Source organism: Aulonocara stuartgranti, assembly GCF_965226115.1.
Source record: "Aulonocara stuartgranti genome assembly, chromosome: 23".
NCBI classification, from domain to species: domain Eukaryota; kingdom Metazoa; phylum Chordata; class Actinopteri; order Cichliformes; family Cichlidae; genus Aulonocara; species Aulonocara stuartgranti.
This window is the reverse complement of record NC_138958.1, coordinates 21,735,415-21,758,078: the sequence shown is the minus strand read 5'-3', so window position 1 is coordinate 21,758,078 and position 22,664 is coordinate 21,735,415. Positions and strand designations below refer to the sequence as shown.

The window sequence follows — 22,664 nt, the reverse complement described above, 5'->3', positions numbered from 1 at the left end:
CACATTATGCAGCACTGTTTCTGTGCAGTATTTAATGTCTCCTTACTACGTTTCTTACCAGTCGTCTGAAGACAGCAGACTAAAGCTGTGGGACAGGCTCTCTACAGGTGTAGCTACAGGCGGGAGTTTGACCCTGCTCTCTCTTGGATTATTCTGACTGCACTGACTGTCTGCTTTCTTGTCTGATAATCAACGAGGTTAGTAAAAAGAAACTGTCATTTCTTCTAATTCGAAGCATGATGCAGTGATTAATTGTTCATTAAAATCTTTTTAAAAAATCTCTTAATTTAAAGTTTGATTATTCAGCATCTTCTACAGTTACTGAGGAAAACCACTTACCGTCTATAGGGACGACTTTTGCACGGTGCAGCAGCGTCCCAGGCCGAGGTCCTCGTTTTTGCGGTATGGGAACTGTTGGAGGTTTTGGAGTCAAAGGCTTTACTGCAGTAAATGTTTTGGTTGGTACTGTGTGTCCAGGTGAGGTTACAATCCCATCCTGGAAATGCTGCAGTTTTTCCAAAATAGGCCCAAATTTGTCTTTTGCTGTCAAGACTCTTATTCCACGAATGACCTTCGTGTCTGTTTAGACAAAAAAATAACTAAATAACTACAAATTGACATCTTACAAAAACAACAATAAACATTTTTCTTCCTGATTTTTTTTTCTTCAAAAAAGCATATAAAATGAATGGACAGCAAGAATGTGTAATTTAGCATTAAAATAGATAATCTACAGTGTCAAATTTTAAAATCTAAACTAACTGATTAACAGCAGGTGTAACCACTAAAGAAAAGCATCACCTTTGAACCGACCTGCTCCTGAATGTTTAGCAGAGAAAACAGGCAATTGCGATGGACAAGCTGCTCGAGGAGGTGGAGGAACTGGAGTGAGCGGTGTCATCTCAACAGGACTAACAATGAAAGGAATGGCCCTCAGATCACTTGGTGTGTGTGTGTCTGCAGAGCTGAGGCTACTCAGACTTCTTTCAGGGTCCTCCTGATTCCAAAAGGGGTCATCCAAACAGTTCCAGCTTCCCTGGACTATCTCTGGAGAGCCTGCGCATTGCTCAGGTAAAGGTGGGAGTTGCACAGCATAACCTCTGGGTCTCTGTGCGATATGCAATGTGTCTGCCTGTTGAAAGAACACATTTGTCTTACTGCTCTGAGCTTTGTGAAAGTCCAGGATCCTGGACTCTGTGGTGAAGCGCTGACAGTTGCTCTGTCTACAGTGACTTACACAAAAATTACACTGTGCAAAGCAGCAAAATATAACACATCTCTCAGAAACATTTACATTTGATCAGCAGAGAAGTCAAGAATGAGTATGTTTAGTTACTTACATCTCCACCTGTGCGCTTTCTCTGAATCAAATCTTCAAAGCGATGGAAAAAGTTATCTGATGTCTTTTCAGACATGCCTGAGATAAAAAGTGAACAAATTGTTTAGAAATAGAAAGTTAGTGAGTGCTGCTCAGTGTGTGAGTGGCAAGTTCTAACTGAGCTGCTCAGTAAATAACTGTTATGATGTGGAACTCACAGAGCATTTTTTGAAAATATTCATATATATACACTATTTTGTGTTTACAAAAATATCAGACATGTCTAAATCAAAGGCAGCTTATGATCTCTAATTATGATCTTTAATCAACAAATTTAAATAGACGTCCTAATCACAGCTTCTAAAACTAGACAACACTATACTGATAAATTCATATAAAACAGCAAAAAGGAGATAAAAGCACTGTCATAAATAGAGAAATAAGTACAGTAAATAAATAAATACAGTTTTTAAAAAATACAGAAAAAAAACATGTGTCATTTGTTACAACGACAACAAAATAGCAGCTTGGACAAAGCTGTTTCTTCAAGCTTCGCCTGCATTTAGGGGCTGCAAACCTCTGTCCCACAGGAAGAAGCTGAAATCCTCCAATAAGGGGTGGGAGTCATTTAAAGTAGAGTAACTCATCCTCTACAACTGCCTAGTATTCAAGGACTCTATGTTAAGATGCTCTAACAGTACAGTACCTTCAGAAACGCCCCAAATTTCTTAGATACTGAAAATTAAATCTCTTCTCAGGAACCTTTTCTCCATTCAGTAGAAGTAGATCTAGTATTCATTTTAAAGTTCTAATGAAGACAGCAGACTAAAGCTGTGGGACAGGCTCTCTACAGGTGTAGCTACAGGCGGGAGTTTGACCCTGCTCTCTCTTGGATTATTCTGACTGCACTGACTGTCTGCTTTCTTGTCTGATAATCAACGAGGTTAGTAAAAAGAAACTGCCATTTCTTCTAATTCGAAGCATGATGCAGTGATTAATTGTTCATTAAAATCTTTTTAAAAAATCTCTTAATTTAAAGTTTGATTATTCAGCATCTTCTACAGTTACTGAGGAAAACCACTTACTGTCTATAGGGACGACTTTTGCACGGCGCAGCAGCGTCCCAGGCCGAGGTCCTCGTTTTTGCGGTATGGGAACTGTTGGAGGTTTTGGAGTCAAAATAGGCCCAAATTTGTCTTTTGCTGTCAAGACTCTTATTCCACGAATGAACTTCGTGTCTGTTTAGACAAAAAATAACTAAATAACTACAAATTGACATCTTACAAAAACAACAATAAACATTTTTCTTCCTGATTTTTTTTTTCTTCAAAAAAGCATATAAAATGAATGGACAGCAAGAATGTGTAATTTAGCATTAAAATAGATAATCTACAGTGTCAAATTTTAAAATCTAAACTAACTGATTAACAGCAGGTGTAACCACTAAAGAAAAGCATCACCTTTGAACCGCAATTGCGATGGACAAGCTGCTCGAGGAGGTGGAGGAACTGGAGTGAGCGGTGTCATCTCAACAGGACTAACAATGAAAGGAATGGCCCTCAGATCACTTGGTGTGTGTGTGTCTGCAGAGCTGAGGCTACTCAGACTTCTTTCAGGGTCCTCCTGATTCCAAAAGGGGTCATCCAAACATTTCCAGCTTCCCTGGACTATCTCTGGAGAGCCTGCGCATTGCTCAGGTAAAGGTGGGAGTTGCACAGCATAACCTCTGGGTCTCTGTGCGATATGCAATGTGTCTGCCTGTTGAAAGAACACATTTGTCTTACTGCTCTGAGCTTTGTGAAAGTCCAGGATCCTGGACTCTGTGGTGAAGCGCTGACAGTTGCTCTGTCTACAGTGACTTACACAAAAATTACACTGTGCAAAGCAGCAAAATATAACACATCTCTCAGAAACATTTACATTTGATCAGCAGAGAAGTCAAGAATGAGTATGTTTAGTTACTTACATCTCCACCTGTGCGCTTTCTCTGAATCAAATCTTCAAAGCGATGGAAAAAGTTATCTGATGTCTTTTCAGACATGCCTGAGATAAAAAGTGAACAAATTGTTTAGAAATAGAAAGTTAGTGAGTGCTGCTCAGTGTGTGAGTGGCAAGTTCTAACTGAGCTGCTCAGTAAATAACTGTTATGATGTGGAACTCACAGAGCATTTTTTGAAAATATTCATATATATACACTATTTTGTGTTTACAAAAATATCAGACATGTCTAAATCAAAGGCAGCTTATGATCTCTAATTATGATCTTTAATCAACAAATTTAAATAGACGTCCTAATCACAGCTTCTAAAACTAGACAACACTATACTGATAAATTCATATAAAACAGCAAAAAGGAGATAAAAGCACTGTCATAAATAGAGAAATAAGTACAGTAAATAAATAAATACAGTTTTTAAAAAATACAGAAAAAAAACATGTGTCATTTGTTACAACGACAACAAAATAGCAGCTTGGACAAAGCTGTTTCTTCAAGCTTCGCCTGCATTTAGGGGCTGCAAACCTCTGTCCCACAGGAAGAAGCTGAAATCCTCCAATAAGGGGTGGGAGTCATTTAAAGTAGAGTAACTCATCCTCTACAACTGCCTAGTATTCAAGGACTCTATGTTAAGATGCTCTAACATGGTACAGTACCTTCAGAAACGCCTCAAATTTCTTAGATACTGAAAATTAAATCTCTTCTCAGGAACCTTTTCTCCATTCAGTAGAAGTAGATCTAGTATTCACTGGAGGTACCCAGGTCCAAGAAAAAGCTCAGAGGGGTCAGGGCCCTCTCTATTGCTGCTCCTAATCTCTGGAACAATCTGCCCCAGCACATTAGGCCCCTTCACTGTCCACTTTTAAAATGCGTCTTAAAACCCATTTTGACTCCTTGGCATATGACACTGTATGACCCTGAGTTTATTGTTTTTAATCTATTGTACTCATTTTATTGTTTTTAATTCTAATGATCATTTTATACTTTTTATTTTGGGCTATTTGTGCTCATTTTATTATTTGCTGTCACTCTTATTTATTTATTTTGGGTAAATCTTTTTATTCATGTATCATTTTTGGCATGCCAAGTGTACAGCACTTTGTGTTCAGCTGTGTTGTTCTGAAAGTGCTATATAAATAAATTGCTTGCTTGCTACAGTGACACATGCTGGGCAGTTTTGTGGTTAAGCCTTTCTCAACCCCGAGGCAAGTTATTGAAATGGCAACGGGAGGAAACAACCCGGCAAAATAACACATGACAGCGAGATAAATTTATATTGGCATGTGTATTCAGAGTGTTACCACTATTCTAGGATTTCTATTGTCAGAATAATATTTGTGACTTTAGACCTTTATTTAAACTGTAGACTTGCTTGAACTTAAGAAAGTAGAAGGTTGGTTTGTTATGCTTCAAGGTTGGATTTTATTAATGAAAACATTAAAGGGAAAAATGTTAACAAGCAAACAAACCTTACTAAAAATGTTCATGTTATTCATTGCATTATACAACATAGTGAAGAAAGCTGCAAGCTTGACTAAAATTCAAGTATTAGAGAGCTCCATTAGCATCTAGTCTGGCTTCACTCTACAAGCCAGGACAGGTTTGCGTGACTGGAGGCTCAGACTGTGTATGCAACCCATAAAACTGGATGGAGCATTGTTTGACATATAATATTAATTCAGCAGTGGAGTTCTCTGCCAGGGCATGACTGACATTTATGAACATCGCTGTGAGGCATTTTATCACTCTTGGAGCCATATAGAAAATATTGCAGCTCCTCTCCCTGTCAGATAATGGCACTAATTTCACCAGCATGGTTTAAACCTCTGTGACTGCTGAAGGGCAAGAATTACTGGTTCTTTGTGCGTCTTAATCCTTACCAAATAATGAGAAAAAGTCTGTCATTTTTCACGGCTTATAATTCAAAAGGTGGGCTTTTTCAAACCCCACATTAAAACAAATGTTTCTTTTTTTGGCATGTATTCATTTATTTATTTATTTTTGATGCATCATTCCAAAGTAGTTATGCAATATAGAAAAACATCTGCAATGAGGTAACCAAGAAGGTCACCAAGGGACAGTCGCCATGGCATTTTGTCCTGATTGTGTCAAGAGCGTGGCTGTAAGCATAAAGGAAGAAAAATTCCATCCATCCATTCGCTTCCGCTTATCCTTTTCAGGGTCGCGGGGGTCACTGGAGCCTATCCCAGCTGTCATAGGGCAAGAGGCAGGGTACACCCTGGACAGGTCGCCAGTCTATCGCAGGGCCAACACATAGGGACAGACAACCATTCGCACTCGCATTCATTTGCACATTCACACCTAGTGACAATTTGGATTATCCAATTAGAGGCTTGTTGCTACCTAGTTAGCGATGCTACACACCTGTTACTGTGTATTTTTCAATGATTCAGCACTCCTTGGATTTTTAGACAGTAGTGAGATCATGTGCACACTCCACAGAGGTCCAGAGTCCAAATGTGACCTCTAGCACCAAACGCTTGCTGCAGCTGTTGGTGTCAGAGGTGACACACAAGGTATCAGGTTTTCTGTGTGATTACTTTTTCATATAGGACCAAGTATGTTTGGATAGCGTTTTGCCCTTGAAAACTGCCGTTGAATATTAGACATTGTTGTCTAATGTTATAAATGTATTGATGTGAAAGGTGTAAGTGTGACAAATATGGAATAAGATAGGAAATGAGAAAGGAGGCAAATACTTGTTGACAGGGCTATAGTCTGTAAATGGTCTTCTTTTGGCTATAGTAGATCTTTTACTTGTTCCTTTTTTAATTGTTTGTTAAAATAGTTTTTTCCATCATATTGAGTATAGAGGAATGCAACTGTGAGCTTTAGCAATTAGCCCGCTTCAACAGGACCGTGATCCCGATGTGTGAGACAGCAGGGTGCTGCCACTGGTGTTGTAATGTGTGATTTAGTTCCTCCTAACATTTCAGTTTGCTTCCAGTATCTATCCTCTGTGATTACTGGCTCTTTAGACAGATTTAATAGAAGTGTGTGAGCTATTGGCTCAGTATAAAGGGTCAGTAGTGTTTTCATGTCACCTATCCATCCTCCATTTAGTCACCCAAAGCATGTAGTAAATACTGCTCACTTTTATTCACCTTCTCTTAAATCCAGAAAAATTCCCACTTGTTAACGTTGAGTGTGTGTGTGTGTGTGTGCGTGTGTGTGTGTGTGCGTGTGTGCGTGTGCGTGTGTGTGTGTGCGTGTGTGTGTGTGTGTGTGCCAGTTGCAGCCTCCAAGTTGAACACCATCACCAAATCCAACCTGGGTCAGTGTGTCAGCAAGTACGACCTGCTGGTCTGGTTTGAGATCAGCGAGCTGGAGCCCACTGGAGAGTGAGTATCCATCTGGAGTGTTATATTCACGCACAAGCTTTAAAGGAACCATAAAAATGATCTCCAGGAAGAATATTATAAGTTGGGATATTGTGTCACCTCCTCCCTCCATGCACAGGTACATCCCAGCCATCGTGGATCACAGTGGAGGCCTGCCCTGTCATGGTACCTACCTGCTGCACCAGGTACAGGATTGGTGCACATGTTGTTTCCTTATTACTCACACAGTGGTAACTGCTTCCTTTGTACACAGTTGAATATCTTCTTTTAAAGCGTAATGTTGCTCTAGCTGTGCTCACTGTGATCCTGAGCTCCTGTTATGTTTGCTGCAGGGGATCCAGCGGAGGATCACAGTGACCCTCATCCACGAGAAAGGCAGCGAGCTCCATTGGAAAGATGTTCGTGAGCTGGTTGTAGGTGAGCAGCCTGCCTTTAGGGTCTAGTCGTGCTATACCTCTGTGTAGAAAACAAAACCCCAAAGCACCGAAACAATGTTTTATAGTGTTTGTGTGCTTTTGATAGAGGAAGACAGGACAGAACATCATTAAAGGGATTTGACTTTGTGAGATCACCCTGAAAACGCACCACTCGGTTCACTCTGAGATATTTTCAGTCTGGAAAGATGAATCTGTCGGGCTTCAGGCTGCTTCTCACTTTAAGCAGTTCATGCTGTAGCTGATGGACCAAAAATGACATTTGATATTTTAGACATTCAGCTGCTGACTCTGAAGCCAACAGGCTCTTGAGTGTGGATGATTGTGTTGGTACTGGATGCTGTGATCAAACAGCTGTTCTGATCTGTCTTCATTCATGCCTGTTGTTATTAAGCCTCCTAAGCTCCAAACCAGTAAAAGCAATCTTTGGAGGCAACACCCTTTTTAGTACTTTGCTGTATTTGTTTGTGATTGTGTGACACTGAACCACAGTGCTATGTATATCCTCTGTAACACTCAGACGTTTCCAGATCAGTGTTTCCCTCTCAGCTGTTTCTCACTATAGAGTCTTTCCTCTGTAACAATGAGGCACCAGCAGAGCATATCTGGCTCCCAGTCTGTGGCTGATAGTGCCCCCTGCTGTTAATAACAGGAACAGTGTAACCTTGTATGGAGCTCATAGTGATGGTCTGAAGATTGCTGCTGCAAGGCAGTAATTTGTATCCATGTGTGCTGTCTATTCTGAGCATATGCAGTTATGTGAGCTCTCAGGTTTTATGTATCAGGACATAATTAAAAACAATCAGGTCCTTAGTAGGTCTTAATATGAGGTAAATGCAACCTCAGATGAACAGCACAGAACACATTATACCAGGTCATTATTTATTTAACACACACTGAGCCGAAATTCAGATGTTTCAAAAACTAAGACATCCAAGACTATTTCCATAATTATTTAAGAGGGTCAGTATTAGCCAAGTGCTAATCAAGTGCACTAGATCATCAGTAAGTGTAACCACTACTGTCAGTTTGCTGGTGTGGCGTATTCAGGTAAGTGGTAACATACTGAGGAGGAGAGAAGCAGTTGTTGATACCCATGAATGTGGGAAGGCTTTGAAGTCGATCATTTTACAGCAAGAAAGATTATTCGCAAGTTAAAAAATCAAAAATTATCTTATATCTTATCTAACTATGAAGATGATGTTCTGGATAATCTCTACATGGACTTTTGGTATGTGTTTTACTATAGAAGATGATCAGTAATCTGTCTCATTCTCAGGTTTTGCAGCTAAACTCATCTGATTTATAACTAATTTACAGATAATCTGGGATGGAACAGATGTTGACCTGGATCCTCAAACTCCTGGAAAGCCACTGACAGGTCAAAATAAGTAAGCATATAAAACATGAAGTGTTTGTGAGGTTCATCTGCAGCACCTTTGTCTCTGTGAAATGTTTGCTAATTTAACATTTTCCCTCCTAAACAGGAAGGAGTTTGTGGAGGCCTATGTGAATCATGCCTTCAACACATCAGTGGAGAATCTGTTCCAGGAGTTCAAGCGAGGCTTCTTCCTGGTGTGTGAGCAGGATTTGGTGAGGCTGTTTTGACCAGAGGAGCTGCAGGGAGTGCTGGTCGGCCAGGACGTGCATGACTGGGAAAAGTTCAAACAGGTACAGTCAGCCAAACAGACACAGGCTGTAGTTTCACAGCTGTCCTGTAGCACAATAACTGTGTACTGCATACTGTCAAAAGCATTCAGTCGGCTGCTTTAACACAAATATGAACTTGAGTCACATCTCAGTCTTAATCCAGACTTTTGTATGATAGTATAATATAATAGTCAGCCCACCCTTCGCAGCTATAACTGCTTCCACTCTTCTGGGAAAGCTTTCCACAAGGTTTAGGTGTGTTTATGGGAATTTTTTGACTATTCTTCCAGAGGTGCATTTGTGGTGTCAGACACTGACGTTGGAGGAGAAGGCCTGGCTCACAGTTGCTGCTCTAATTCATCCCAAAGATGTTCTATCAGGTTGAGGTCAGGACTCTGTGCAGGCTAGTCCAGTTCTTCTACACCAAACTCACTCATCCATGTCTTTATGGACCTTGTATTGTGCACTGGTGCCCAGCCATGTGCACACATGCCCACACTTTACACTTGGCACAGTGCAGTCAGACAAGTACTTCTGGCAACCACCAAACCCTGACACATCCATCGGATTGCCAGTCAGAGAAGTGTGATTCGTCACTCCAGTAAACACATCTCCACTGCTTTAGAGTCCAGTGTTGAGATGCTTAAATCACTCCATCTGACGCTTTGCATTGTGTTTGTCAGTGTAAGGCTGGGATGCAGCTGCTCAGCCATGGAAACCAATGAAGTTTGGACATCTGTAACAACAGCAGACTGCAGATATTGGTGACTTAAGTGCACTATGAGCCTTAGCATCAGCTGACTAGCTGTCATTTCCAATTACTTCCACTTTGTTATAATATCACTAACAGCTGACTATGGAATATTTAATAGCGAGGAAATTTCATGACTGGACTTGTTGCACTGGTGCATCCTATCACATTACCATGCTGGAATTCATTCAGTTCCTGAGAGCGACTCGTCCTTTCACACATGTTTGTAGAAGTAGTCTGCATGCCTAGGTGCTTGATTTAATACACCTGTGTCCATGGAAGTGATTGGAACACATTAATTGAATGATTTGGATGTGTTAGGGAATACTTTTGGCAACATAGTGTATGCCTGACCTTACAAACTCTATGATTATAACAGTCATTTTCACTGTTTTCAGAACACAAGTTATGGTTGGAGATATCATGACCGCCACCCCACCATACAGATGTTTTGGGAGGTATTTGATGAACTAACTGAAGAGCAGAGGAAAGATTTCCTTCGTAAGTACTTGCTGAAGCCTCCATTATGATATGTTACTGAAATCACACTGTATCATATAAAACATTAGATTTTTCTGCGCTTTACCAAGATACATTAGAGAGCAGCATTGTTCTGATTAATATACTGTAAAGCTGCTTCTAGCTGGTGGACTGAGCCGCCTCACCTTTCACCTGGCTCACGTCACACACCTGGAGAGACTCGACCTCCACCTGTGTTGCCTCACGCGAGATGATCTAGAGGCTCTGAGTCAGTTGCTACCAATCTCACACGCCGGACACTAATCGCATGCTCGCTGCAGCAGTCATGTGACTCGTTGTTTTTCAGTCCAGGTGCTGCCCTCTCTCACTGCACTGACCGAGCTTGATGTGTCATCCAATAAGGAAGTGGGAGGTGTGGTCCACCTGCTGGTCTCCGCCCTCCCTGCGACACAAATGAGGAGGCTGCCATTCAACAGCTGCTACATGAGCAACGAGTCCTTCACTGCTCTGGGTAACACACACACACACACACACACACACACACACACACACACACTTGTTTATTTATAGAAGTTTTCCTTCAAGTCATTCTCCCTGAATACCTCTTCCACCCTCTAGCCTGAAATGGTGAAAACTTTGTGTTTATGCATCAGCCCTGGCGGTGTCCTATCTGCGCACGGTGGATATTTCCTGGTGTAAAGTGGTTGGCGGTCACTTGGCGCTCCTGCTGGATGCTCTGCAGCCATCAGTCGTCAGCGAGCTCCGTCTTTGCAGCTGCGAGCTCGCCACTGATGACATGCAACATCTGGGTAACTAACACACAATGACATTATACTTTTTCTTTTTTGGTCTGTAGTGGATCATTAGGCTGCATAAATGTATATTAAGACAAGTAAAGCCTGAAGGAAATTGATATTTCTTTCATTTATTTCATGCTGCCAGCATCTGTAGCTGTCGTATAAAACAAAACAATGAAACTATTCGGTGTTATTTTTGTCTCCATCAGAAACATTGTGAACAAAACAGTAAAGTGAACAGGCATAAAGTGATCAGTTATCAATGGGTCCTCTTCCTCTGTGCAGCTGCCGTGTGCAGACGGGGCTGTCTCTCCTCACTCCGTGCACTGGATCTGTCCTACAACAGCTTGGTGGGAGACAACGGTTGGTGCAGTCTGTTTGCAGCAGGAGGTCTGGGCTCTCTGGAAGACGTGGATGTCAGTTTGCGACCTTCAACCTCTGCTCCGTGCTCAGCCTGGCTGCCCGCTCTGCTCCGAGCTCTGCCTCAAATGCCGGCGCTGGCTCGACTGGCCATGCAGAGGTGGACAGCTGACTGTCAGGAGAGAGAGCAGCTGAGGTACTGTCTGAAAAAGAGGAGCGTCCTGCTGGAAAGGGATCCAGATTTACAAGACACATCATCAACATGTAAAGGGAACAGTCAGGAGAGCCTAGAAGAGAGTCAGCCTGAGGAGATTGGAGCGGACCGCACTGGAATTTACTGTCAAAGAGCGACCCACTTTGTTGCTTTATTATTATTTTTTTAAGTCTCTGTTACCACAAGAAGGTCAGTGTTGACGTCAGCTGCATCACGTCTGATGTAAACTGTGTCACACGTGATGGTTTCAGGGAATACTGGGAACTTACAGAGTTAAGCACAGCTGGTGTGGGTTATCATATTTGTCGTCTCTCACCTTGGCTGCAGGGTCTGGGTCTTTCGAATGCAGCAGTCCTAACACTTGAGACACACATGCCGAGAAGTGGGGATACCTGGAAATGGACAAAGGCTTTCAGCAGAGTTTTAAAGCAGCTATTCAGGAAAAGAGCTGTGAATTATCTGCATACCTTGTTAGGTAATCAGCTATTTTGGGGTTCTTTAACAAATCAACCAAAAGGTCGACTGAGTATTTTCTCGTCAGAGTACCTTCACCGTTCACGATGATGTTGAGCACAAGCTGGAGCATTTGATGGATGTTCTTTGCATCAAAGAGCTACGAGGAAATCCCAGAGATTAGAGACAGGATATTATGTGAATCAGCATGAATGTTGTTTGTTGTTCAACAGATAAAAACAAGAAGAGAAAATAGAAACAAAGTAAAAAAGGAACAATTGTTTCTGCCGTTAAGAAAAAAAAATTGAGTCATGGCAGAGACCTGCAGAAGTCTTGAGTCTCATTTGATGACATTTTGTCAGATTGCCTTGTAATTTAAAAAAAACAAAACTGTTTTTTGAGCAAAAGTTCTCCAGGTTTTTTTGGAGTTCTTTCAAAGTTTTCTTATTTTTGGACGTTAGCTGCTTTTTCACTCTTTTTCAGTCCAGTCTGTGCATTTGAACATTTACAGAAAGATTTCTTTGTTTCGTCTTTAGACACTTTGTTAAACGCAGATCCCAGCAGAGTTCACCTACCTTCTCTCCAACCTTCTCAGGTTTTGTGGATATTATACATGGTTATGCTGAGAATATGTCGGCTACTTTCCACTGGAAATGCCTTTTGGTTAAACTGTCAGCGAGGAATTTGCACTGTTACATTTTTATATAACTTTAATGCAAAAAAAACAGCTGCTTGTTTAAGTGAAAATACACTGATGGGGTTTTTTTCTATTCATGAACAGGAGTGTGATCAGTTTAATAAAAGAAAAAATAACCATAACCAAGATATGAGGGGAAATCTTGGACAAATACAAGCAGACTGGAGCAGCCAGCGTTCAAAACACCGACGTTCAAGGTAACAGAAGGTTCCCGAGCCACATCCACCCAGCTGGTTTCTGTGTTTCTTGTGTATTTGTGTACACTGTGACTTCATGGCTGTCTTGGGCTCCAGCTCTTGTTTTGGTGTCTCATTAATTTGATTTAATGTCCTGCTTAGTGATAACATCACTCTTGGCCTCCCTGCACTGGCTTCCAATTGAATTTAGGATTCATTTTAAAGTTCTTTTATTGGTTTTTAAATCTTTAAATGGTCTGGCACCTGCTGAAGCCCTATGTCCCCACTCGTTCGCTCCGGTCAGCTGAGCAGCTGTTGCTCTCAGTCCCCAAATCACGGCTGAAACTGAGAGGAGACCGAGCGTTCGCTATCGTGGCTCCTAAGCTTTGGAATAATCTTCCTCTTCACATTAGGCAATCGACATCAGTGCTGGTTTTTAAATCCAGATTGAAAAAGCATTTTTATTCACTGGCTTTTGACTCAGTGGTTGACTGACTTGTATTTTATTGTTTTTCGCTATGTTTATTATTGTATCGTATTTATTATTCTTATGGTATCTATTATGTTTCTATTGTTCAGCAGTTTGGTCAGCCTTGTGTGTTTTTAAAGTGCTATATAAATAAACAATGATGATGATGATGAACATAGTAACGTGTGTTGGGTTGCTCTGTCTTCAGACTCACTGTCAGACTGATTAGACAGTGAGTCTGAAGGTGAGAGTCCTCACTGCCCACGCATGTCTTTGGGTCTGACCAACACCGTTTCCTGTGTGTCATTCCCCCCTCGCCTTCCCCCCATCCGTCCTGTCTGCACTGACCTCTCCAATAAAGACAAAAGGCCTCATTTTCTGAAACTCTTCCTATCCCATCACCTTGCGAAGAATCACTTCACCATGTTGATTAATAAGGACGGTGGGAATGGTTTGAAGTCTCGTCACAGAAAATGTGCCAAAGGCAAAGAATCTGAGCTTGAAATAAAATGAAATGAAAGATCAGCCCCACACAGGGGTTAAATTCAGATGGAAACTCTTATCACACAAAGAGAACAAGCGAATAAATATATCTGAGTGTGGCCCCTCGACTGTCACAGTGTAGCTGACATTTGATCTTATCATGTGTTAAAGCTATTTTAATTACTGAAGAGAACCAGTGTCAAACTCAGCCCAAGTATGGTTGTACGTTAATCCTTAAAGCAACAACGTTTTTAAAGTTGCAGCGTCATTTTTACACCACACCTAAAATCCCACTAATCGTCCGGGCTCTTCACCCTATGACCACATGCTGGGGTATCTAACACCACATGACCCAAATGGAAACTATGTCAGCTGAAAGAAACCCATCGAAATGTGCAACACTTAAAACTTTGCCTGATTGGAGCATGGCTTCAAATACAGCCCTGAAAACAGACAGGCGGTCGTTGGCATTTCGCCCTCGTTCCTGAGAGACTACATCGATGTATCAGTCAACAAATGAACTACTGTGGCGTCACAGCTGGGTCCTTCTCTGTGTCGTTTATAACACAGAGAAGGACCCAGCTGTGACGCTGAAGTGGTATCTTTAAATTAGCTGTAGGTGTGAATGCTTGTCTGTCTCTCTGTTAGCTTTGCAACAGACTGGTGATATTCAGAGTGCACCATATGTCTGGTATTATTTCCCTTCCAAATTAGTGCTTCCTCTTAGTTGCTGGTCTAAATTTGTTTCCTTTCATGTTCAGGCCGTGTTAGTGTTGTCTCTGTGTGTAGCAGGTTTTGTCTCCATGTTTGTTTCACTGTCTGCCTGTCTGTCTCTGTATTCTGTACTTCTGATAGACGTCTAATTTTGCCAGTCCCTCTTTTTGTGCGCCTTGTACCTTGTCACTCTCTGTGACCGCGTCTCACTTTGCCAGTTCCCATGTATTTAATCAGTTAATGGTGGTCTGAGTAACCCTCACCACTTTGTTCTCCAGTGTCTTTGTTCCTGTTCATCCTACATATTTTCCCCCATTTGTTATTTATTTCTGCTGTTTGCTATTTATATTTTATTCCTGCACAGTTTGCTTGAAGCACTCATATTTTGTCTATTCTATTCATGTGGATCTTATCTTTCTATTTCCTTGCTTCCTTTTCTGTTTACTTTGCTTCTTGCCCGTGTTTCGTCCTTTTGCGGTGTCTGTGTTTTTTTTTATCCTATGGTCTCTTTTAAGTTTGTTTGTCTCTTTACTTCTTCAAACTGAATTCAAAGTGGAGCAAATGCTATATAACATTCTCATAGTCTCATTCACACTAACGTTGGTTCTGTATCTTGTAACCAAAGGAAGCTTCAGCATGCAGACTGGAGCCAGCGATCAAAACACGTGCTTCCTATTTTATTTTGTTGGTTATGTTGAGTTTTGCTGTAACTGTCTCGTTACTCCTGATTTGTCCCTGCCGTCTCCTCTTCCCTAATAACCGTCCTGTGTGTTTATTGTTTAATCTTCTCCTTTCGTCACCCAGCTTCACTGGTCATGTTTCCTAGTGTTATCCCCCAGTATAGGTTTCTGAGTTTCTCAGTTCCCTGTCAGATATTTCATATCATTCTCTCCGTCCAAAATAAACAGGCTGCCTTTAGTTTATCCTTGCCAGCCTGTGAGTCTGCATTTGGGTCTTCTTTTTTCATAACAAATGATCATACTCCCCGCAGATTGTGATAGTGACACCTCCAGGCCATGCTGCAACTCTCTGGAGCTTTCCGCTCTTCAGGAACTCTCTCTGCAGGAGGGGGAGATACAGGAGAGGTGGAGGAAGATCTCAGCCTGGGCGTCTATTGTCTTATGTAGTCTGGAAGATGAGTGGATGGTGGGGTGGGTGCAGTTTTCTCTGTGGTGGGGTTGGGTGGACTGTCCCGGGCTCTGTGGGGCCGGGAGGCGCTGCTGCACTGGGCCCCGGTCTGGATGGGCCTGGGCCCCCTTTCCCTGGCGGGGCGCGGAGTATGGGGGTGTCACCAGGGTGCAGAGGAGGCTACCCCCCCTCTGTCCCCTTCTGGCTGCCTCTGCCTCAATTTTATCCCACAACTTAGACATTCACATTACTCACACTCTCATTACACATACATATAGGATCTTGGGGGTGGGCACAATACATGGATACACGATACATGTACACCCCACCCCTGGTGTCGTTGCCCACCTCTCAATTTTAAATACACGTAGACATTGAGGGCTATCAGGAGGGACTATGCGCTTACCTGCTGCTCTCTGGCAGGTAGCTCCATGCCCTCCTGGGTTTTAAATGCACCTTAGAACACACATGCATCAACACTACAATGAGCGGGTGGAGGGAGGTTTGGAGTCTTCTCTCACCCCCATTCTCTGCGGCCTGCTGGAGCGGGGGGGCTAGGAGGAGGAGTTGGCCGTCCGACTGCGGTCTGGAGTGTGGGGCCTCCCTGCTGCTGCGGAGTTGGGGTGGTCTGCCTCTCCCCACCGCAGGGAAAAGGGTAACACCACCTGGGTCTGGGTGCAGTTCCCCCTCCAGGGGCAAGGGTACCTAGACCCGGTTCGTAGAGTACGCTTGGGGAGTGTGATCGTGTGTACAGCGTCTCTTTATGTCTGTCTCCACGTTGGTTGAGTGTGGAGTAAGTACATATGAGAGCATGAGGGTGGGAATGGATGTTTGTGTCTGTGTGTGCCTGTATGTCTGTGTCTATATGTCAGGTTGTGTCATGATACGTTGTGTGGCAGGCAGGAGAAGGACCCAATAGCAAAACTCACAGACACGGGGATGAACTCAAAATCACAGCTTTAATGCTGGAATGGCAGAACATAGGAAATACAAAACTAAACTGGGAAAAGTAAACTAACATACGCGGAGAGACACAGGGAGATCCACACAACATGAGGGAGAACGCGACGCCGAACAGAGGAAGACGCAGACAGAAATACACAGAGGGTTAACGAGGAAAGTGGGAACACACGGGGAACACAGGTGACACAGAACCATAACGAGACAGGGCGGGGTGAACTGAACATGACATGTAGAGGCAGAGGTTCCGACAGGAGGAGAGAGAGCACGGGGAAAACACCGACATAACGGGCTGGGGAAACATGAAACAACCACAAGGGGAGACGAGGGCTCATCAATACATAGAGGGCACACAGGGGGGAAGAGCCATGAAGGGAAAACACTTAGGGAACACCACAACAGGGCAACTCAGAAAACATGGCCTAAATAAGGAACAAAATACAAAAATGCATGAAAACTAAGAATACTGGGCCCACATGGCCCAGGACCATGACACCACCCCCCCCTAAAGGGCTGGCTCCCGACAGCCCAAACCCGAGAAACCAAAACAAAAACAGAAAACAACCCACCCAGGGCGGGAGGCGGGGGACCAGGACGGAGGGACCAGAACGGGAAACAAAATAAACAACAGAAAACACGGGAGCACATGACCATAGTCAAAACAAAGTTCAGGGGGCCGACCCAGAGCCCACAGGCACCAGAGTCCACGGGTCACACGGTCGGGGGGCCGACCAGGCGGGTGGCAGAGCTGGTCCGGAGGCCAGCCGCGCGGAAGCCAGCGGCGGCGGCGAAGGAGACGACGGAGCAGTTCAGGGGGCCGGCCGCGCGGAAGGCAGCGGCGGCTCTCCAGTGTCAGGCGTGCTGGCCATGGCCCGGTGGGCACAGGACCAGACGAAGCACAGGCTGAGGACGCTGAGGCTGGGCCGGACGAGGACGCTGAGGCTGGGCCGGACGAGGACGCTGAGGCTGGGCCGGACGAGGGCTCTGAGGCTGCAGCGGACGAAGGCTCTGAGGCTGCAGCGGACGAAGGCTCTGAGGCTGCAGCGGACGAAGGCTCTGAGGCTGCAGCGGACGAAGCACAGGCTGGACCAGGCGTAGCAGAAGGTGGCTGGACGGGCCCCTCGGGCCCTCCAGCTGAGACAGGAGGCTGAACGGGCCCCTCGGACCCTCCAGCTGACGTGGCATGAGGCTGGTGCGGTTCTCCCGAACCCCCAGCTGACGAGGAAGGTTGCTGAACGGGCCCCTCGGACCCTCCAGCGGAGACAGGAGGCTGAACGGGCCCCTCGGACCCTCCAGCTGACGTGGCATGAGGCTGGTGCGGTTCTCCCGAACCCCCAGCTGACGAGGAAGGTTGCTGAACGGGCCCCTCGGACCCTCCAGCGGAGACAGGAGGCTGAACGGGCCCCTCGGACCCTCCAGCTGACGTGGCATGAGGCTGGTGCGGTTCTCCCGAACCCCCAGCTGACGAGGAAGGTTGCTGAACGGGCCCCTCGGACCCTCCAGCGGAGACAGGAGGCTGAACGGGCCCCTCGGACCCTCCAGCGGAGACAGGAGGCTGAACGGGCCCCTCGGACCCTCCAGCTGACGAGGTAGAAGGCGGCGTGGGAGCCGCGGAGTCTTGGATGAGCTCATCCGAGCTCCCAGCAGGAGCTGATGCAGAGCCAGAGAGATTAGAGACCCCTGGCTGAATGTTAGGCTGACCAGCGGACCGTACTGCTATCGGGGCCTGAACTGCTACAGGCGGCACTGGAGCTACTGGGGCCTGAACTGCTACAGGCGGCACTGGAGCTACTGGGGCCTGAACTGCTACAGGCGGCACTGGAGCTACTGGGGCCTGAACTGAAACAGGTGGCTCTGGAAACTGAGCTAAAAGTGGCTGTGGGGTAGGTGACACTGGGAGCTGAGCTACTGGAGACCCAGGTGACACTGGTGTACTGGGGTGAAGGCAGCGAGGACGCAGTCTCTCTCTTAAGGGAGGATCGAATGATTTAGCGATAAACCTTGACGGGAAAAGATGTCGATGCTGAGAATACCAGGCAGCGGGGGCTTCCAGGAGGGTAGCTGACTGAACTGAGGGTGGCTGCGAGGGGGCTGACTGAACTGAGGGTGGCTGCGAGGGAGCTGACTGAACTGAGGGTGGCTGCGAGGGAGCTGACTGAACTGAGGGTGGCTGCGAGGGAGCTGACTGAACTGAGGGTGGCTGCGAGGGAGCTGACTGAACTGTGAAGGGCTGCAGACCCTGGCGGCTCCGAGGGCCCCCGAGAGCCAGGCGTGTTCCCCGAAAGATGTGCTGACAATCGGGGGTAGGCCACGGCTTTCTCCGGAGCTCCTCCTCTACGTGGGTGCAAGCTGCTTGCTGCTGCTCACAGAGACCGGGCTCCATGATTTCCGGAGTTAATGCGGTGCCACGGCGGCGCCGGCGCCGCCCCCTTCTGGTAGCTGGCGCGATGGGCGCTGATGGCACAAATGCAGGGGGTGATGTAGCGGCGATCTCCCGGTCGTCCGCCCACATCCTTGCCAGAAATGAGGCAGGCGAAGTAAAGTCTAAGTGGATTGGAGACGGCGAGCGGCTGGTAGGCTGTGCAGCAGGTGAGAGGTCCTGCTCCGAGATGAGCCAGGGCTTCCACCGGAGCTCGTCCTCCCGATAAGCCCGCAACACCTGCTGCCGCTCCTCCTCACCGAAGTCAACAGCCTCGGGCATCTCCGTGCAGGCAGGCGGTGGCGAAGATGCGGAAGCTGATGAAGTGTGAGCCAATGGTGTGTCCGTGGTGAGCCTCACCGTTCCGACTCTGACCGCCACTGGCTCATGAGGCGGCGGGGCAACGGCGCGATGGCACGGCTCTGGTGAAGGTGCACGCCCACCGGGCCGCTGCTGCTGCGGACGGAGTCGGAGAGCGGAGACGAGAAGGTCGCTGACGAGGGGGTGCAGCGTCTCCCATAACCAGGGGAACACAGACACGCACACCCCTACCTGGCGGGCGAACTCCTCCCGTTCCTCCTCACTGGAACAGTGCAGCCACTTGTCGCATAGCGACTCCACTGTCCGGACAATCTCCAGTCTTTGTGTCGCTGGGTCCGGCATGGTCGCGTCGTACTGTCGGTCCGCGGAGGGGTTGTGAACTGCTGGGTCCATGTTGTGGTCGCGTTCTTCTGTCATGATACGTTGTGTGGCAGGCAGGAGAAGGACCCAATAGCAAAACTCACAGACACGGGGATGAACTCAAAATCACAGCTTTAATGCTGGAATGGCAGAACATAGGAAATACAAAACTAAACTGGGAAAAGTAAACTAACATACGCGGAGAGACACAGGGAGATCCACACAACATGAGGGAGAACGCGACGCCGAACAGAGGAAGACGCAGACAGAAATACACAGAGGGTTAACGAGGAAAGTGGGAACACACGGGGAACACAGGTGACACAGAACCATAACGAGACAGGGCGGGGTGAACTGAACATGACATGTAGAGGCAGAGGTTCCGACAGGAGGAGAGAGAGCACGGGGAAAACACCGACATAACGGGCTGGGGAAACATGAAACAACCACAAGGGGAGACGAGGGCTCATCAATACATAGAGGGCACACAGGGGGGAAGAGCCATGAAGGGAAAACACTTAGGGAACACCACAACAGGGCAACTCAGAAAACATGGCCTAAATAAGGAACAAAATACAAAAATGCATGAAAACTAAGAATACTGGGCCCACATGGCCCAGGACCATGACAGGTTGGGTATCAGGCGCCACCTCTCTGGGGACATCTCAGGCCCTCCAAGGTTTGGAGGCCTATCTCCCCCTACCACCACTTCCCCTGCCAGTGGCGGACTCCCTCAGACATCGGTGCGTTGGTGGTTCTTTGTGTCCGGGGATGCGCGTCCAGGTACACACCGGCTCACTCCTTGGCGGCCGCTTATCGGGGCCTGGAGCCTGGGGCTCGCTCGGGCCACTTCGGAGGTGGGGGTGCCCCCGGCCTCTCGGCCTGGGGCTCGGTCACTCAGGCACGGCTGGCTGCCGGCGGAGCTCACGGGCGCGTCACTGCAACTCCCCCTGGCTTCTGCTCCGCGGCTGCTGAGTGAGCCCTCATCTGGGACTCTCCTCAGCTCTTTCTGGGACAGTGGCGCAGCTGCCCCTCTGTTGGTCTTTCTTGGTCTGTTGTGTTCTGGGGGCCTCTGGATGTCTGGAGTTTTGATCTCCTCCATACCTGCTTCATGCCCTGGAGGACGGGGCTGTGGCCCCCCCACACCCTCTAGCAGATCATTACATGAAGGAACCTTTTTAAAAAACAAGCGCGTCCATGCTCACAGGTGCTCACACACACAAACTTCACCCTTTTTGGCTCCTACCTCAAAGCACACTGTGTTCTGTTGATCTTATGTGCTGCACAATAATGTTTAATATTTAGTATTTACTGTCATATTCCCATATATCATTGTGATGTTGTTTATTCTATTACTCTTGTTCTCTTCTGCTTGTTTTCTTTTTTCTTTCTCAACAGGTGATCCAGGTGATTAATAGATGCATTTTTTTTCTTTTTTTTTTCTATGGTTTTGTGTCCAGATATCAGCGCTCACCTGGCTGGTACCAAGAAGGTTCAGCAAGTGCTCCCCAGACCTGGAGTCCTGGACAGATTCTTCCCAGACCAGCCTCAAGCTGTGCAGCAGATCCGAGCGACATTGGCTGACCTCTACACTCTAGACATGGTGAGAAAAAGGGCACGGTTTTTTCATTGTTTGGAAAATTTGGCATTAGATAATCCTCACCTGGGTGTTGCTGTTCAGTGTAAGCAATATCATTTGCATTTTATTCCTCTGATTTATTTCTCTGTGGCGTTTATGAACTCGTATTTCTTAGGCTGGCTTTTAAGGAAGGAGAAAAGGTATGTATCAGTTGGCTGGGAAGAAAGATGGAGGTGGAAAGGATGTGCAAGCTATGGGACAAAGTTGCTGAGACTAGGTTAAAAAGAGGTGAGGATCAGTGAGCAGGAGTGTGGCTTTGTGCTGAAAAGAGCACAACAGATTGTTTGGAGAGAAGGTGAAGGAAAGTCAGCTGAAGCAAGACAGTTTGTGGAGTTTGTGTTAGACTGTATGTTATGCTGGGAGCCTGGGGATTAGTGCACTTTGATTCCAAGTTAATACTAACTAGTGTTTCTCACTGGTTTTTGGGTGGTGGAGTAAAAGGGATTGGTTGGTGGCTGTTTCTAATGTTAGCCTTTTCTTGGTTTTCTTACAGGCAGGGTAAAGACATGGTGATGAATGAGTGTGTGGGCCGTCTGCTGAGGACCAAGAGCTCAGGACAGTCAGACGGGGGCGTCGCAGCAGGAGTCACCGTGCTCGACAACCCTCTGCTGTCCTGAGATGTCACACTCCTGCCTGCACATACAAACCACACTGAAGTCAAAGTTCCACCTGCACCTCCACCTGTTCTTGCAACAGCATGAAAACTGACAGAGGTGAGACAGCAGAAAAGTTCTTGTCTATTTTTTATTTTTTTTTACTAAGTTAAGGAATTAAGTTAAGAAGAGTGATTAAATAAATAGTTTCTTGCATTTTTGATTTAATGATTGTGTTTAGGATTATTTCAGAAACATGTTTAGAGGATCTTTGTAAGCCTGTATTTACTTTAAAAGAAGGGAAGCACTTCTTCATCCTACAGAAAAGGTGACACATTACAGATGAGTTCATAAAAAGTGTCTCTGTCACTCTTTCAAGGCTCTGTCACTTTTTCTTTTTTACTGGAACAGCATGTTAAAGTAGGCCTAGGCTGCCATCTTGTGGCAGTGTGTTGTTACTACAACATATGAAATTGTGTTTCTATTGGAAATATAATTCAGCACCACTGAGCTGCTCTCTCAGTTACAAACTGAACCTGTTTTGTAGACGTATAAATCACTAAGTACAGTGAAGCTTTTGGTTTTGTAAAAGTGTTTCTTATTCTAAATGCATGTTGATTTTTATCAGGGTGAAGAGCAGTTAGCAGTGCATTCATGGACATCTTTAAACTATTATTTGAAGAATCTTTGGTGATGATGGCATGAACTAGAAGCGCGAGCTCCAGGTGAGACTGCACAGAAGAACAAGTGTCCTTAAACTGCATCAACTGATGACGTCTTACAATTTTATTCCACTGTGTGTTTTTATCATTGAATGTTTCTGTCTTTGTGTACATGTAACGCAGACACTAAAGCTGAGCCAGAACTTCATGCTGAAGAGAAGGATTCTT

General features: G+C 45.6%; 1 protein-coding gene and 2 long non-coding RNA genes across 15 annotated transcripts; 1 reads left to right on the top strand and 2 right to left on the bottom strand.

Moving 5' to 3' along the window:
• Positions 1-374: 374 nt before the first annotated feature.
• LOC309699819 lies at positions 375-2,424 on the bottom strand. 3 transcript variants are annotated; one of them, XR_014274494.1, is made up of 4 exons: positions 2,404-2,424; positions 1,341-1,417; positions 802-1,132; positions 375-579 (listed from the first exon to the last, which is right to left on the bottom strand). It is a non-coding gene; the product is annotated as an uncharacterized lncRNA (long non-coding RNA). The 3 variants fall into 3 exon arrangements; XR_014274495.1 differs by lacking the exon at positions 2,404-2,424 and having other exon boundaries at positions 1,341-1,752; XR_014274496.1 differs by lacking the exon at positions 2,404-2,424 and having other exon boundaries at positions 814-1,132; positions 1,341-1,751.
• Positions 2,425-2,440: 16 nt separating this feature from the next.
• On the bottom strand, positions 2,441-10,331 carry LOC309699818. Its single transcript, XR_014274493.1, has 4 exons — positions 10,177-10,331; positions 3,285-3,361; positions 2,779-3,076; positions 2,441-2,556 (listed from the first exon to the last, which is right to left on the bottom strand). It is a non-coding gene; the product is annotated as an uncharacterized lncRNA (long non-coding RNA).
• LOC309699816 (leucine-rich repeat-containing protein 31-like) lies at positions 6,162-22,441 on the top strand. 11 transcript variants are annotated; one of them, XR_014274483.1, is made up of 15 exons: positions 6,168-6,676; positions 6,795-6,861; positions 7,009-7,093; positions 8,598-8,781; positions 9,051-9,146; positions 9,910-10,012; positions 10,155-10,259; positions 10,338-10,502; positions 10,645-10,800; positions 11,074-11,837; positions 12,597-12,709; positions 21,003-21,145; positions 21,297-21,409; positions 21,675-21,894; positions 22,403-22,441. XR_014274483.1 is itself a non-coding variant. In XM_082523008.1 (10 exons), the coding sequence occupies exons 5-10, from the start codon at positions 9,129-9,131 to the stop codon at positions 11,529-11,531; spliced, it is 1,005 nt and encodes a 334-aa protein (XP_082379134.1). In that variant the 5' UTR covers positions 6,168-6,676; positions 6,795-6,861; positions 7,009-7,093; positions 8,598-8,781; positions 9,051-9,128; the 3' UTR covers positions 11,532-11,939. The 11 variants fall into 11 exon arrangements, 1 of the variants encoding a protein (XP_082379134.1); XR_014274482.1 differs by lacking the exon at positions 21,297-21,409; XR_014274484.1 differs by lacking the exons at positions 21,003-21,145; positions 21,297-21,409; positions 21,675-21,894; positions 22,403-22,441 and adding an exon at positions 20,941-20,958.
• The last annotated feature ends 223 nt before the right edge of the window (positions 22,442-22,664 follow it).

Excerpts from the sequence above, each read along its gene's own strand:
- LOC309699816 (XM_082523008.1), top strand. Across the intron at positions 10,013-10,154 it reads GCAGAGGAAAGATTTCCTTC|CTGGTGGACTGAGCCGCCTC; the intron begins GTAAGTACTTGC and ends AGCTGCTTCTAG. Across the intron at positions 10,260-10,337 it reads AGATGATCTAGAGGCTCTGA|TCCAGGTGCTGCCCTCTCTC; the intron begins GTCAGTTGCTAC and ends GTTGTTTTTCAG.